We start from the raw sequence: 12,865 nt of genomic DNA, 5'->3' as shown, positions 1-12,865 counted from the left end.
CAACAATGAAAAATATGAAAAGCTCTGAAAACAAAAATAACATGAAATAGCCTATATGATAATGTTAGAATTCAACACAAATTGCAAAAGAAGTATTTTTAGGTTTAGATGACGTACATTATTTCTTAATTCAGTTTATTTGCTATATATTAATAAAATGTTGACTGTTTTTAGGGATATATTTTGAAAAGAATAGTCTACCACATCAATGTGGTAGACTTTTTAATAATATATATATATATATATATATATATAAAACAAACCTAATACTGGGTTTGAATCCTGATCAAATTAGGCATTATTCATGTTCTATAAATTTTATGTAGCATATTTCTTGTAGCTCAAGCCTTAGAAGTTTCTGTGATGAATTAGTCATTGAAAAAAAAAACAAATTTATACATATTGTAATGTAAATATTTTATATTTCCAAAATCCAAAAAAAATTGGAGTTTCATTATATTTCTAGAAATTTGTTTCGAAATTCGAAACTAAATGTTGTCAAGGCTTTATTTAGAAAGAATAATAAGATATTAATATAACTATTAAAATACTTTTAGGTTTTCATTGTTATAAACTCAATTATATAATTTAAATTATGGCAAGTTAATTTAAAATTGTTTTATTGTCGTTAAAGGATAAACCTTATCATTAACGAAAATAAAAAATAGTATTCGAGTAGTGAATGTTTGTCGTTTTCATTTTCCAAATTCTGAAATAACAATTGATCTTGGAAAATGCTTCATAATATTTTATAAGATGTGTATTATTCTGATAGAGAAACGTAGTTTGGAACCGACATTTATACTGCTTAAATATTAATGTATTGATTGTGGAACTTAGCTTCTGAAATTTAAATTACGTTTCTACGTTAACAGCTAATTTCCATTCATCTAATAATCAATAACAAAAAAAATCATCGGAATTTAGTACTATGTAGGTAAAAATAATTATTTTATAATAGACTTCATAGAAAAAAAAATGATTTATCAAAAAAAAAATTATAAAGCACGATAAATTTAAAATAATTATTTCCAACAATGCAGTAAAAACTAAATATTATTTATGACGAAAACGAAATTAAGAATGAACTAACAAATAAAATATTATTAAAAAACAAAATGCCCGACTACTAATTCCACACATATACGTAGAATAATTATGAAAAACGAACAAATGATTGTTAAAAAAAGAAAACCTTTCTTTTCTTTCAGGCACTTTCTCAAGATAAAGTAAAGTCAGCGATGTGAAATTTAGTATTACTTCAACATTTTGCATAGTAGTGTGCTTGTGTAGGTCATACGACTAACGGCCTCCATTTGTTAAAACTAACCCGACTACTAGATAAAAAGTATAAGTAATATTAAATTTTACATCGCTGATTAACTTACTGTATCCTGAAAAAATCCCTGAAAAAAGTAAGTTTTAAGGCGATAGTAGGTTGTGTAAATAAACCGATGGAAATATATGCCGAGGCAGTTAGATCGGTGGCATCCTGAAAGAGGCCAAAGTCATGACTGTGTTGTATTATCAAGTTTAGAGGGTCTAAAAGACGACCTCTGGTAAAGCCCATCAGGGCTAGGAACGGAGAGGGTGGTGTGGCAACTGGGATCGTCACAAGAAGGATGTCTTCCCTTACGAAGGTTGGATGTATCCTGAAAAAATACCTGTAAGAAAAGGAAAAAAACTTTTTTAACTATATTTTGTGCGTTTTACTTATTTATTCTAGATAAGTGTGTGCAATTAGTAGTCAGATTTTTTAGTTTTTAATAATTATTTTATTTAGCACTTATTTTGTTTTGTTTCCATAACTTGACCATTCACTACTATACTATAATACGGCAAACATACTATACTATACGTATACCGGCAAACACACAGCGCGCAGGCGGGCGCTAGCCGCAATGCATTCCTGCTTCCTTTTGCTGAGCACATATTTCGCTTACACTATGTATCAAGAGGACTATGAATTTAAAAAAAAAAATCACAAGAGACAAAAAATGTTTCTTTTTTATCATTTTATGGAATACAATCATTAAAATTTGAAAATAGCATAATTTTTTAATTTTTTCCCCAGTGTAGCCCCCTCCCTTTTTGGTTAAGACAATTTAAGATAGCCTATGTTATTTCTAGACCAAAGATCTGTTACTACTCAAACTGTTGTAACTGGTTGGATCATTGAAGCTACAGAAGGGAACAAACATACATAACAGATAACAGTTAAAACACATTACCACTCCTCCTATGTACGTAGTCGAGTAAAAAATAGTGACATTTTCTACGTTACATTATAAAACATGGTCTATCAATCGAATTCTGTGAAAAAAAAAAAAAAATTTATTGTGAAATCAAATAGATATTTTTATGTTAGAAATGGAAGCTAATAATCATTAAAGTAATAAAAGAATAAATATTTCTAATAAAAAAGATAAATCAACGAATAATTTATCAAGAAATGGGCGATCAACAGAGTTATAAAATAAAAGAGAGAGTTATAAAAGAATAAAGTCATGGTTATAATCACCGCAAACTATAAACAATCTTTATAATAAAAACTATTAGTTCCATTCTAAATTTGACTAAAACATATTTAAATTTTTTACGTCAACTTGTAAATCAAATTAACATGTATAACTTTGTAGACGATTTATGATTTATAGAAAAGTTGAATAAAACAGTATTGGTTTACAAATTGTATTTCAAATCACGTTATAAAATCTCGGTTCAATTTAATACGATATCTTCGACACAGTGAAAATGACGTGAATAATAAATACAGAGAAAATAAAATTTGTCAACCCTTACACGTACTGCAAGAGATGACTGGAAAAAACAGAACAATGTGATAATCTTTGAATGTCCTTATAAGATTTGTTAATTGTATCCCTCCAATTCTTAAATACAACAAATTTATGGCTTTTCTTACAATTTTTTAATTAACTTTAAATAAAAGAGAAAATCTTTAATTCAAAACGAATTTTTTTGTGTTCAAGTCTTAGTTAAAAAAAATCAAAGATTCGTTTTTCCTTTATAAAGGAAGTTCGTTTTTGGTCCTCATATGTATTTTTTCTAAATACGAGACTAATTTAATTTTAAAAAAGTTAACTCTTCTGCATAAATGATTTTCTAATCTTTTTTCTTTCGTCACGCAGAATCGTTAAAGTATAATGGTATTTAGCCCGATAATATTCTAATATTTATAGAATATCTTTGAGCCAAAATTCAAAATTATTAGCACAAAAATGTATTACATATATATATATATATATATATATATATATATATATATATATATATATATATATAGTGTGTGAATTTCACACAGCTCGTTTGGTAGCAGTCTCTTACGTCGTTTCTCTGAATTTTTTCTGATGTTTATCAATCCTTAAAACGGATTTTTTCAAATCGATAGCGTATTTTTTTGCAGGTTTATTCATATTTCAAATTGATTTTTTGAAGTAGGCCTCACATTACATATTAATAAATTGTTTTAGTGAAGTTCTTTCAATTTGATGACAAAACTTAAAAACATTCAAAATTTAAAGACGAAGGAAAAGGTTTTATAATTTTTTGCAGTTTCCTTAAGACTGGTTTTATATTTTTAAAAGAGTCTGGTTTGTATTCTAAAAAAAAAAAAAAAAAAAAAAAAAAAACAGGAAACTACAGTCTAAAAAGAAAGAAGAAATTTATTTACGTTAAAGTTTTATTTTGGATGTTAAAAATTTTTTTTATTTTTTATAAAGAGTAAAGAACTGTATTTTGCTAGGGTTAAAATATATTTTATCATGGTGGTGGGGATTATTTTAATACCAGTTACTGCTTAAGATTGTACTTATGTTAAAAATACCGAAAACTTTGCACCCATCTTCTTTTATGTATTAGGTAAAAACACATTACCATACCAAAAATGGTATTAAATTCTTATTTCTAGATTTTGAATAGTATTTCCTTTTATTTCATTAACTAAAAAGATACAAATTTTATTGTACGCCTATTAAATTACATATATACATTTTTTGTCGCACTTCATTTAAACTTATTTCATTTGAAAGTGAGATACGATCCCCCAATTCTTTAATAATGTGGATAGTTACACAATTGCTGAAATATTAGTTTTTATTAACATAAAATATTTATACAATTACTAATTCAAAAATCTTACATGAAATACTAGTATAGAGTAAAAGTTCCTTTATTACTCGTATTAATAGATCAGTATTATTCGTATCTTTGTGAGTTGCTGATTAACAAAAGTTTTCGATTTCTGGTGTGTCGTATAAATAAAAGTTAATACCAATTTAACTATTCCGTTTATTGAACTCCTGTATGTAGGTTACAAATGCTAATTTCGACATTACGGTGTAAAATATTCAGTTTTTATTATTGGATTATTTGGTGAATAATCAAAAATGAAAAAGAAAATCACACAGGAAAAAGAAAGGTAACATGAAGAAATATATTTCAAAAAAACGAAGATGAATATGAAGAGGAAGAAAATGTTAAGAACAAGGAAAGAATAAAAAAATTAAGAGAAGATTATACATATAAAGAGGAAGAAAATGTTAAAACCAAAGAAAGAAAATGTTGCAAACCAAAAACAAATAAACAGGAAGAGAATGTTGCGAACAAAGAAAGAATAAAAACATTAAGGAAGATGATGAATATAAAGACAGAGAAAATTTGAAAAGTAGAGAACGTGTACACAAATTAAGATCAGAAGAATTTTTCTGTTCCGTTCCATGTTGAGCAGGTTGCTGTTGCACTCTAGTATTTACTAGCGCTGGCCGGCGAGTTAGTCTCGTAAGAGCATTCGGGAGCCGGATTCCGCTCAGTGCGGTCATGATTTGTTTAATGTAACATTTCATTCGTAGTCTAATGTGACTAGTTTTATTTAGTATTTTAAAGTCTAACGTGGCTTATAGTTTTTACTGATAATGTTCGATGGTATTATTCTGACTAATGTGTCAATTATTCATCAATCTAATGTGACTAGTATTTACAATAATCAAAAAATGTCTAATGTGATAGATTAAATTTAATTATTCAAGAAGAATATGTTTTAGCTTATTTCACATCTCAAAATACAGACCATACTCGCTCTACAACTTAACAATATCAAATCAAAGTTCACGAATATTTTTCCAATTTTTGAAATCAATATATTTATTTACTAAAAAAAAAAAACAATTATGAAAAATGATAAATAATGAATAAATAAAATATTAATATGATCACTGACTTTAGGAGATGATATAACTGTTCAATAATACATAATTTAAGTTTATAAATATATTTAAATACAGTATTAAAATAATAATTTCAATATCTATCAATAGACTGTAAAAGCAACAGAATAATTCATTTTATGGGAAACATCTATCACTACAATTTTAGTGTTTTAATTATATTTTTGATTAATTTATTAAAAAAAAATTCATTCTGAAGTAACAGATATTTCAGGAAAAATATTCAAAGATCGTAAAAAAGAAACGGGAGTAAATGAGACAATTTCTTAATTATTTTTAATAAAATTATTATAATTATGTATTTTGTTATCTCTCTCTCTCTCTTCTCTTTCTTCCTCTCTATATATTTTTAAATATAAGTAAAAGAGATCATTTTGCTTAATTTTACTGTAGTGATAAATTTTTATACTATTTTGGCTTAAATTTACATAAAAAAACCAAGTTAAGGTATATATACACACAATTCAACAGGATTAATATTATAGAAAGAAGGGATGATATGACTAATTAAAATAAAGAAGAGCTATTATATAAAAATATCTGATGTGGACACCACATGACTTCCTTGTACGCTTATTAAATTACATATACACATTTTTAAAAGTAGATAGAATTTTATTTCACTAATAACTTCTGATTTCCTTTCATTTATATATATATATATATATATATATATATCTTTTTATTATTATTTAATTATTATTTACTGTAAACATTTTTTTACAATCACAGGTTAATATTGATTAATAAATTAATACATTTAAATTAAAAAAAAGGAAATGAAGTCGAATTCGAACCGATATGCCTTCCCTTTGTAAGAAAAAATATTTCATTAATTAAAGTTTTATTTGCCTGTAACTCTGGAACCAATGAAAGTAAGTACTACATATGATATATCGTTGAAAAGCTCTCAATGCGGGCTTAGTATTACACTTAAGAAAAAGTCCAAAATTCAAATTGTTTGGATTTTAGTCTTTTTTGGACTTTTTGGTCAAGTCGATTGCAATCAAAAGAGGAGGTGCACAACCGGATGTTACAACAACCCTAAATCCAAAATTTCAACAATCGTTTTTGAGTTATGCCGATATACGTACCGACGTCACACCAAAACTAGTCAAAATGGATTCAGGGATGGTCAAAATGGATATTTCCGTTGAAATCTGAAATCCGAAATTTTTCGCAATCGCAATACTTCCTTTATTTCGTACAAGAAAGTAAAAAATGATTGATGTATCTCCGCCAGGCCCAATTCCGCTCAGAAGGTTATTTAGCAGAAAAATCACGTTAAATGACAAGAAAAACAGTATAGATCAAACGTATAAATACATTTATTGAATTTTCATTCATTCAAAAAAGATAACTAAATGATACAAGAAAATGGGCATTCCTTAAGATACGAATCCATAAAACAATAAAAAGTTCCAAACTAAATTTTTCATCAATGATTAATACCGAAGATTTTATAAAAATTCCGTATCAATCCACATGTGAAAACATGGAAACTAGAAAACAACAGAATGAACTATTATAAGAAATTGATTATTTATTCAACTCACACGATTTAAAATAAATGTACTCTATTTTAAATAAACGTACTCTATACTTACATCGTTAAAAAAAATAAATCGATCGATGTAACTGTACTCCACATTTACAAAGTAATCGATCCATCTGACGTTACCTTATAATATTAAACTAATTAAAATTGTGAAAATAGAAATTCCTATAAAGCATAGTAAAATTTTGAACATGAGAGGGTGGGTGTACATTAAATATAAGTGAAATATATTAAATTTCACAGAATTATATCACAATGTATCCAACCCGTTTTCTACTAGGCTTATTTTATATGAATGTCTGCAAAATAACAATACGGAATAAATAATTAATTTTAAATTTTATTTCCTGTTAAATTTTATTCTCTATTTCAATACAGACTCAATTTTGTATATTGTATATAAAACACCGTTCCTCGATAGAAGTGGATACATTAATTTCTTGCTTTACACTTCCTATCCAAGTTTTTCTTTATGCATATGAAATGTCTAATGTAAAAGAGGCACTGAGAATGTTTTCACTGAGAATAAGCTTTGTTTCGACTGGTCATGGGTTTTGTGAGATGGGATTTCATGGATTTTGTTAAAAAAATCGATGAAACTTTGAATGTACAGTTACTCAACGTCCGGCTCTCTTCGACTGTTGCTGGTTGGTGACAGCGCTAAACAGCGATGCTTTCCTCCGGATGCGGAGGAACTAACCAGGTACCGGTTGGTTTAATCTGATAAGAAAATTTAACAAACAACCGAATGATATTTATGTAAAAAAAATAAATAGTGAGATAGGTTTGAACACATCATGAATGCTCAAAGAATAAATTACCGGACTTTTAGAATAAACATAAGCTAAATATTTGGAACGGGATTGAATTTTTAACAATAATTATTAATTACTTAAAATAAAGAAAGAAAGGGAAAATCACGCGTAAAGTTAATCAAAATGTAAATATATCACGTAACTTCAGAGAACAAAAATGTACAAAACTTGAATTTGCTATCACATATCACAGACTTTATATTTTATTTGGTGTTACGATCTTGGTTAAGCTACGTTATATAAAATAGCAAGATGAGATGGATGAAAAAAGTAAAAAGATGTCAAATTCTTGCCGGGATTGGAATCCGAGACTAGTTGATCTAGAATCCAGCTTAATAATCACTAACCGACAATAAATATGTACAGTTAAATTAGGTCTTACGAGTTACGGGTAAATTCAAATGATTATATTCCCGAATAATTAATGTGGTAATTAAAAGAATAAATATACAAATGAAATTATAACAACTTATTTTCAAACATAACTAAATGCAAAAGAAGTTTTAACTACGTACCATGAAGTTAAAAAAGAAAGCTTACCTACAACTTGTATCGTAATTGATTCACTTTGTACGGGCCTTTCAGTACCACCGATTATATTTGTAACTCTGCAAACATATTCACCCTGATGTTCATATGTAACATTTCGTAAGATAAGCTTAGACTCCGAACTTCGTACAAGAACTGTTTCGTCTTCTGGAGAAAGTGTAGTTCCAGGCACCTTCTGCAACCATTGATAAGTTGGCGAAGGGTTACCTTCGGCTTCACAATTGAAGTGCACTTGAGAAAATAGTGTTGCAGTCGTGAGTCGGTCCTTGCCAACGCTCTTGATGATCGGTGGATCTAAAAAAAAAAAATCAACCTGTTAATACTAACGAATTTATTGTAGCTAAAACTACTGTCATACACGTACACCCCTTCACACACACACGCACACACACACACACACTTATATATATATATATATGTACATATCAGACACAAAAAGTTGTAAAATGCAAAACACAAAGGAACCGTATAAAAGAGTAATAAATGGATAAGAATACTAAGCAAAAGATGCATTTAATTTAATAACTCCTCTATTATAAAATGAAAAAAAATATTACGTTTCTGAAGTTATTACAAAAAAAATTTACGGTTACAGATGAAAAAAGACAGAAGGTAAAAGAGACATGATCTAATTTCGATACGCTATTGAAAAAATTTTGACTTAATAGAGTCGGCGAATTCGTCTCTATCATGTATAAACTCGAGCGGTGTAAATTTTACAACCCTATCAGACCCTAGTGCAAATAATTTCATGTTTTGCAAGTAAAGGATAAGTGGTGAAGTAGGGGAGAAAAGGTTTTTGTTGTATGAAGCTGACTTAGCGATATCAACGTGAACGCATGTTTAGAAGTCGTAAGTGTGTGGGTATGCGAACGTATATATTCGCTTACCTAAGTATGTGTGTATATTTTGAGTGTTATGCGCGTCTCGTAAAACGTGCGCAGTAGGTATCCATCCCTTATAGTAGTTTAATTAAAGAGGGATGATCTGCTATAATCGGTCCCTCTTTTTATGATCGAACGCCTTGTCTTCATTCAGGGTACTAAAAATGAACGCTGTTGCATTTATTATATTCTGAACTTTACCATGATCACCTACTTCCTCTCTTCATTCCGTCATCTCTTTCATAAATTTGTTGTATTTTCAAAGGGTAAAACGTTTTCTTACCGGTACGCTTTCTGTATCTGAATTTTATTTTAAAAATCCATACATATTTCATTATTATTACATAATTCTAGAAAAAATTTTGCAAATACCTGGAGTTATCGAACTACTATCAAATGAAGTCTTAGCTAAACATCATCAGAAATAATAACAACAACAACAATAATACATTATATATTTAGTACGTATAAATTTATAAACTTACAACTCAAATAATTAATTATAACAAAAGTAACTTATCATCTAAAAACTAAACAGGAGAGAAAGGAAAAATGTTATAAAAACCCAGTAAGGAAATTGAGAGTAAAAACCTGATTAAAAAAAAATACATAAATAACGAAAAGTAACCGGTTCCGCAAAGCACAGAAAAACTTTCTCGTAGGTGGAGAACACAGAGCAGGTAAAAGCTACACTAAAGTTAGATGAAAACAATGGACTGAAGTGACAGAAAAATAACTTAAAAAAATAGCTGATTTAATTTTCAGTTATACTACGGGAAAGTAATTTCATAATAATTTATTCTATAACAGTAAATTAAATTTTTTTACTTAGAGTGCAGTATAATTAAATAAGTTACAGATGTACAATTAACTTGGATATTTTTTTTTTTTAATAAAAAAAAACACATTCTTAATATATTAAAAAAGGTAATAATTTAACATTTTTAAATATGATAATTATACATCTTATATAATAAATGTGAAGCATCGCAAGCATCACAAGAGAATCAACTAAGCGATTGCTTTCAAATTTTCAGGATTCACTCTTATAATGTTAGGGAAGGTATTAAGCAATAAATCGAGGTCCTAGCCCTCTCAGGGGTGAAGTTTGGAATTAAACGTATTCATTAAAGAAATAAAAATGAGTCCTTTTATTCATTGTATTTGACTCTAAGGCAACAGAAATGTAATGAAGTAAAATGGCTAATTCGTTTATCTTTAATTAGTGACTGTAAAATGTTTAATATTCACGCTAGTACTATTACTGTTATTATTTTTTTTGTGATTTAGTTTTTTAAAGAATTTGTAAAGTCGATGCACTTTCTTCTTCATGAATTCCTCTTTCGTCGTTTCCTTTTTTTGGTACATAACGTATACTTTCATTATTAATTCATCTTCTTAACTTCCATGTAGGTTTTTAAATCTTCTTCATTATGCCCTCTAAGAAGAGATCATCAAAAGCCGCTAAGCGTCGCCGGGTTTCACGAACACAAAAAAATTAAAGAGGAAAGAGATCAGTGCCTGGAGGTTGAACGAAAATATAAATGAGAAACTTTCTCACAACCATGAAGATAATGAACGCAACGAAGGTCCAGAGGGCGGAATTTTCTGGCTAGTTTTTAAATAATTTTATTTTTCTTCCTTAGATTATGTAAACATTAGTTTAAGAAAACCAAAAAAATTCGCAGATTTTTTTTTTTTTTACCGAAAACTAGATATGATAAATTTTTCGTCAAAGTGTTTATGAATGTTTGTTTGTTTTACCAATTTTCTGATAAGTGTGTCTGTTAATAAAAAAAACCGTTAATTTTTACTAATAAAGCGGACAGAATTACACAAATTTACTCAAACACGGGAAATATCCCAACCATCTGTTAATTACACTGCCGCAGGCTAATTATTATTTTACAAAGGTCAGGGATTAAACAGTAAAGCACTAGATTTCTAATACAAGAGTTACAAGATTCGACTTCGGTTAAAATTTGAAACTTGATTAATAATTGACGACTCATTCCTAGCCAACCCATTACAACTATCTTGAAGACTGACTAGATAGATGAGATTGGGTCGTGTTCATAGGTAGGACAGGTGTTTCCTTATTCTCCATACAGGCATCACATGACATTCTCTTCGTAGCTTTATCACCGACTTTGGTACTGTTCGCTGTGAAATAATGAATATTCTGCGTTAATTATTGCGTTTGTGGGCTTTTCTTCAGAAATTAGCGTTTAAATTTAATTATTTAACATAATTGTTGTAGAGATAATTATCTAACAACTATATGTACGCGTATTTTTATATATATATATATATATTATATATTATTTGGAAAGTTTTATTGTTGGTTGGAGAGACAAATTTTGGGGTAATATATTATTTCATATTAATTTTTACTATGTACGAAAAATCATGACGAAAAGAATTTTAAATATTAAATTTAGAGTAAAACTTGTCCGTGTAAATAAAATTAATTTTTTTCGGGGGCTAAAATTTTATTCCCTATACTATTTTAGGTCTATGTAGTCAATTTATGAAGACTTAATAAATGTCAAGCGACAGATGCAGCAAAATGAAAAGAAGAGAAAGACTGTTTGTTCTTTTGAGTCAGAACTCTCAATTAGGATAGGTCCAAGTACCTATTTCATGTATTATTCAGTTGAATTCAGGGAAGGCTAGTCCCCAGGCATGTTTCATTATATCACGCTGCGCTAAATTAAAGGACCTTCCACTTTATTAATATTTATGCCGGTTTCTTGAGAGTTTTTCCTAGTAACTGTAAGGCTCTATTTTCTTTCTTCCCTAAATAATCATATCACCAACAGTTATCCTGGCCACCTTAACTGTAGAATACCTTTATTCCTACTATTAGTTTTCTTTTTTTCTTAAATTTGTTTCTAACTTGATTTTAATAATAAAAAGGATAGTTATATACTTTTCTAAGTCGATGAAGCTACAAGGAAAAATCATTAAATTTAACTTTCTTGAATTTATTCATGAAAAATAAACAAAGTACTTAAAATTGATAAACAAAGTTCATATATGAAAAAAAACTGGTATAATACCAAGTTAGAATGGGAAAAATTCAGGTTCGGGAAAAATTCAGCAACATAAAGAAAATATTTCATCAAAAATTATTAAACTAATAATTGGTAGAAAGCAGGGAATCTTTCTTAAATTTTATTACCAATAAATGCATTTGATCTTCTAATCGAAAATCATAACGGGGTTTATTTTAAAACTAATGATATCTTATGTAACAACTTAGATTAGTATTAATTTTCTAAGCATTTGGCACCGTTGATATTAATACAATTGTATAAATAAAGTTCCACTTACCAACGATTTTCAAATATATTTCCAAGTACTTTTGGAGTTGCTACTCCGTCATTAGGAATTTCTTATAAGAAGTTAATTCAAAATTCATATGTCATATGTATAATTATATTTAAATTACAATTGTTACGTTCATAATAGTCGGTCGTCAAGAAATAAAAAATAATTTATTCGTCAATAAGACTGTAACGTCATGTCCGTAAGATCTACTAAAGTTTAGTAAACTAATTTTTTTTTCTTTTAATGAAAGATTTCTTAAATGGGAAAAAATAAAATCCACGTTACGACGCGTTAGATATTTAATGCAAAAATCTACTTTTAAGATGTAATGACTGTTGACGACAGGATTAGTATAAAATTAATCTGCACAAGTTTCAACAACAGCAATTTACTTATTTTTTTCAAAGAAAAATCTTTAATAGATTTTCTGTCAATCAAATAATAAAAAAGAAAAACTGTAAAGTTTAACTTATACAGAAAAAT

At 28.0% G+C, this 12,865-nt stretch overlaps 1 protein-coding gene across 1 annotated transcript in view; it reads right to left on the bottom strand.

Moving 5' to 3' along the window:
- LOC142319955 (irregular chiasm C-roughest protein) overlaps positions 1-12,865 on the bottom strand; it is a 431,511-nt gene that overhangs the window by 107,862 nt on the left and 310,784 nt on the right. Inside the window, 1 exon segment of the mRNA XM_075357633.1 lies at positions 8,157-8,459. Coding sequence (XP_075213748.1) covers positions 8,157-8,459 — 303 coding nt within the window.

This window comes from Lycorma delicatula, chromosome 2 (genome assembly GCF_047948215.1).
Source record: "Lycorma delicatula isolate Av1 chromosome 2, ASM4794821v1, whole genome shotgun sequence".
Lineage (NCBI taxonomy): Eukaryota > Metazoa > Arthropoda > Insecta > Hemiptera > Fulgoridae > Lycorma > Lycorma delicatula.
Note: the sequence above shows the minus strand (reverse complement) of the source record. Positions and strands in the feature narration are given on the sequence as shown.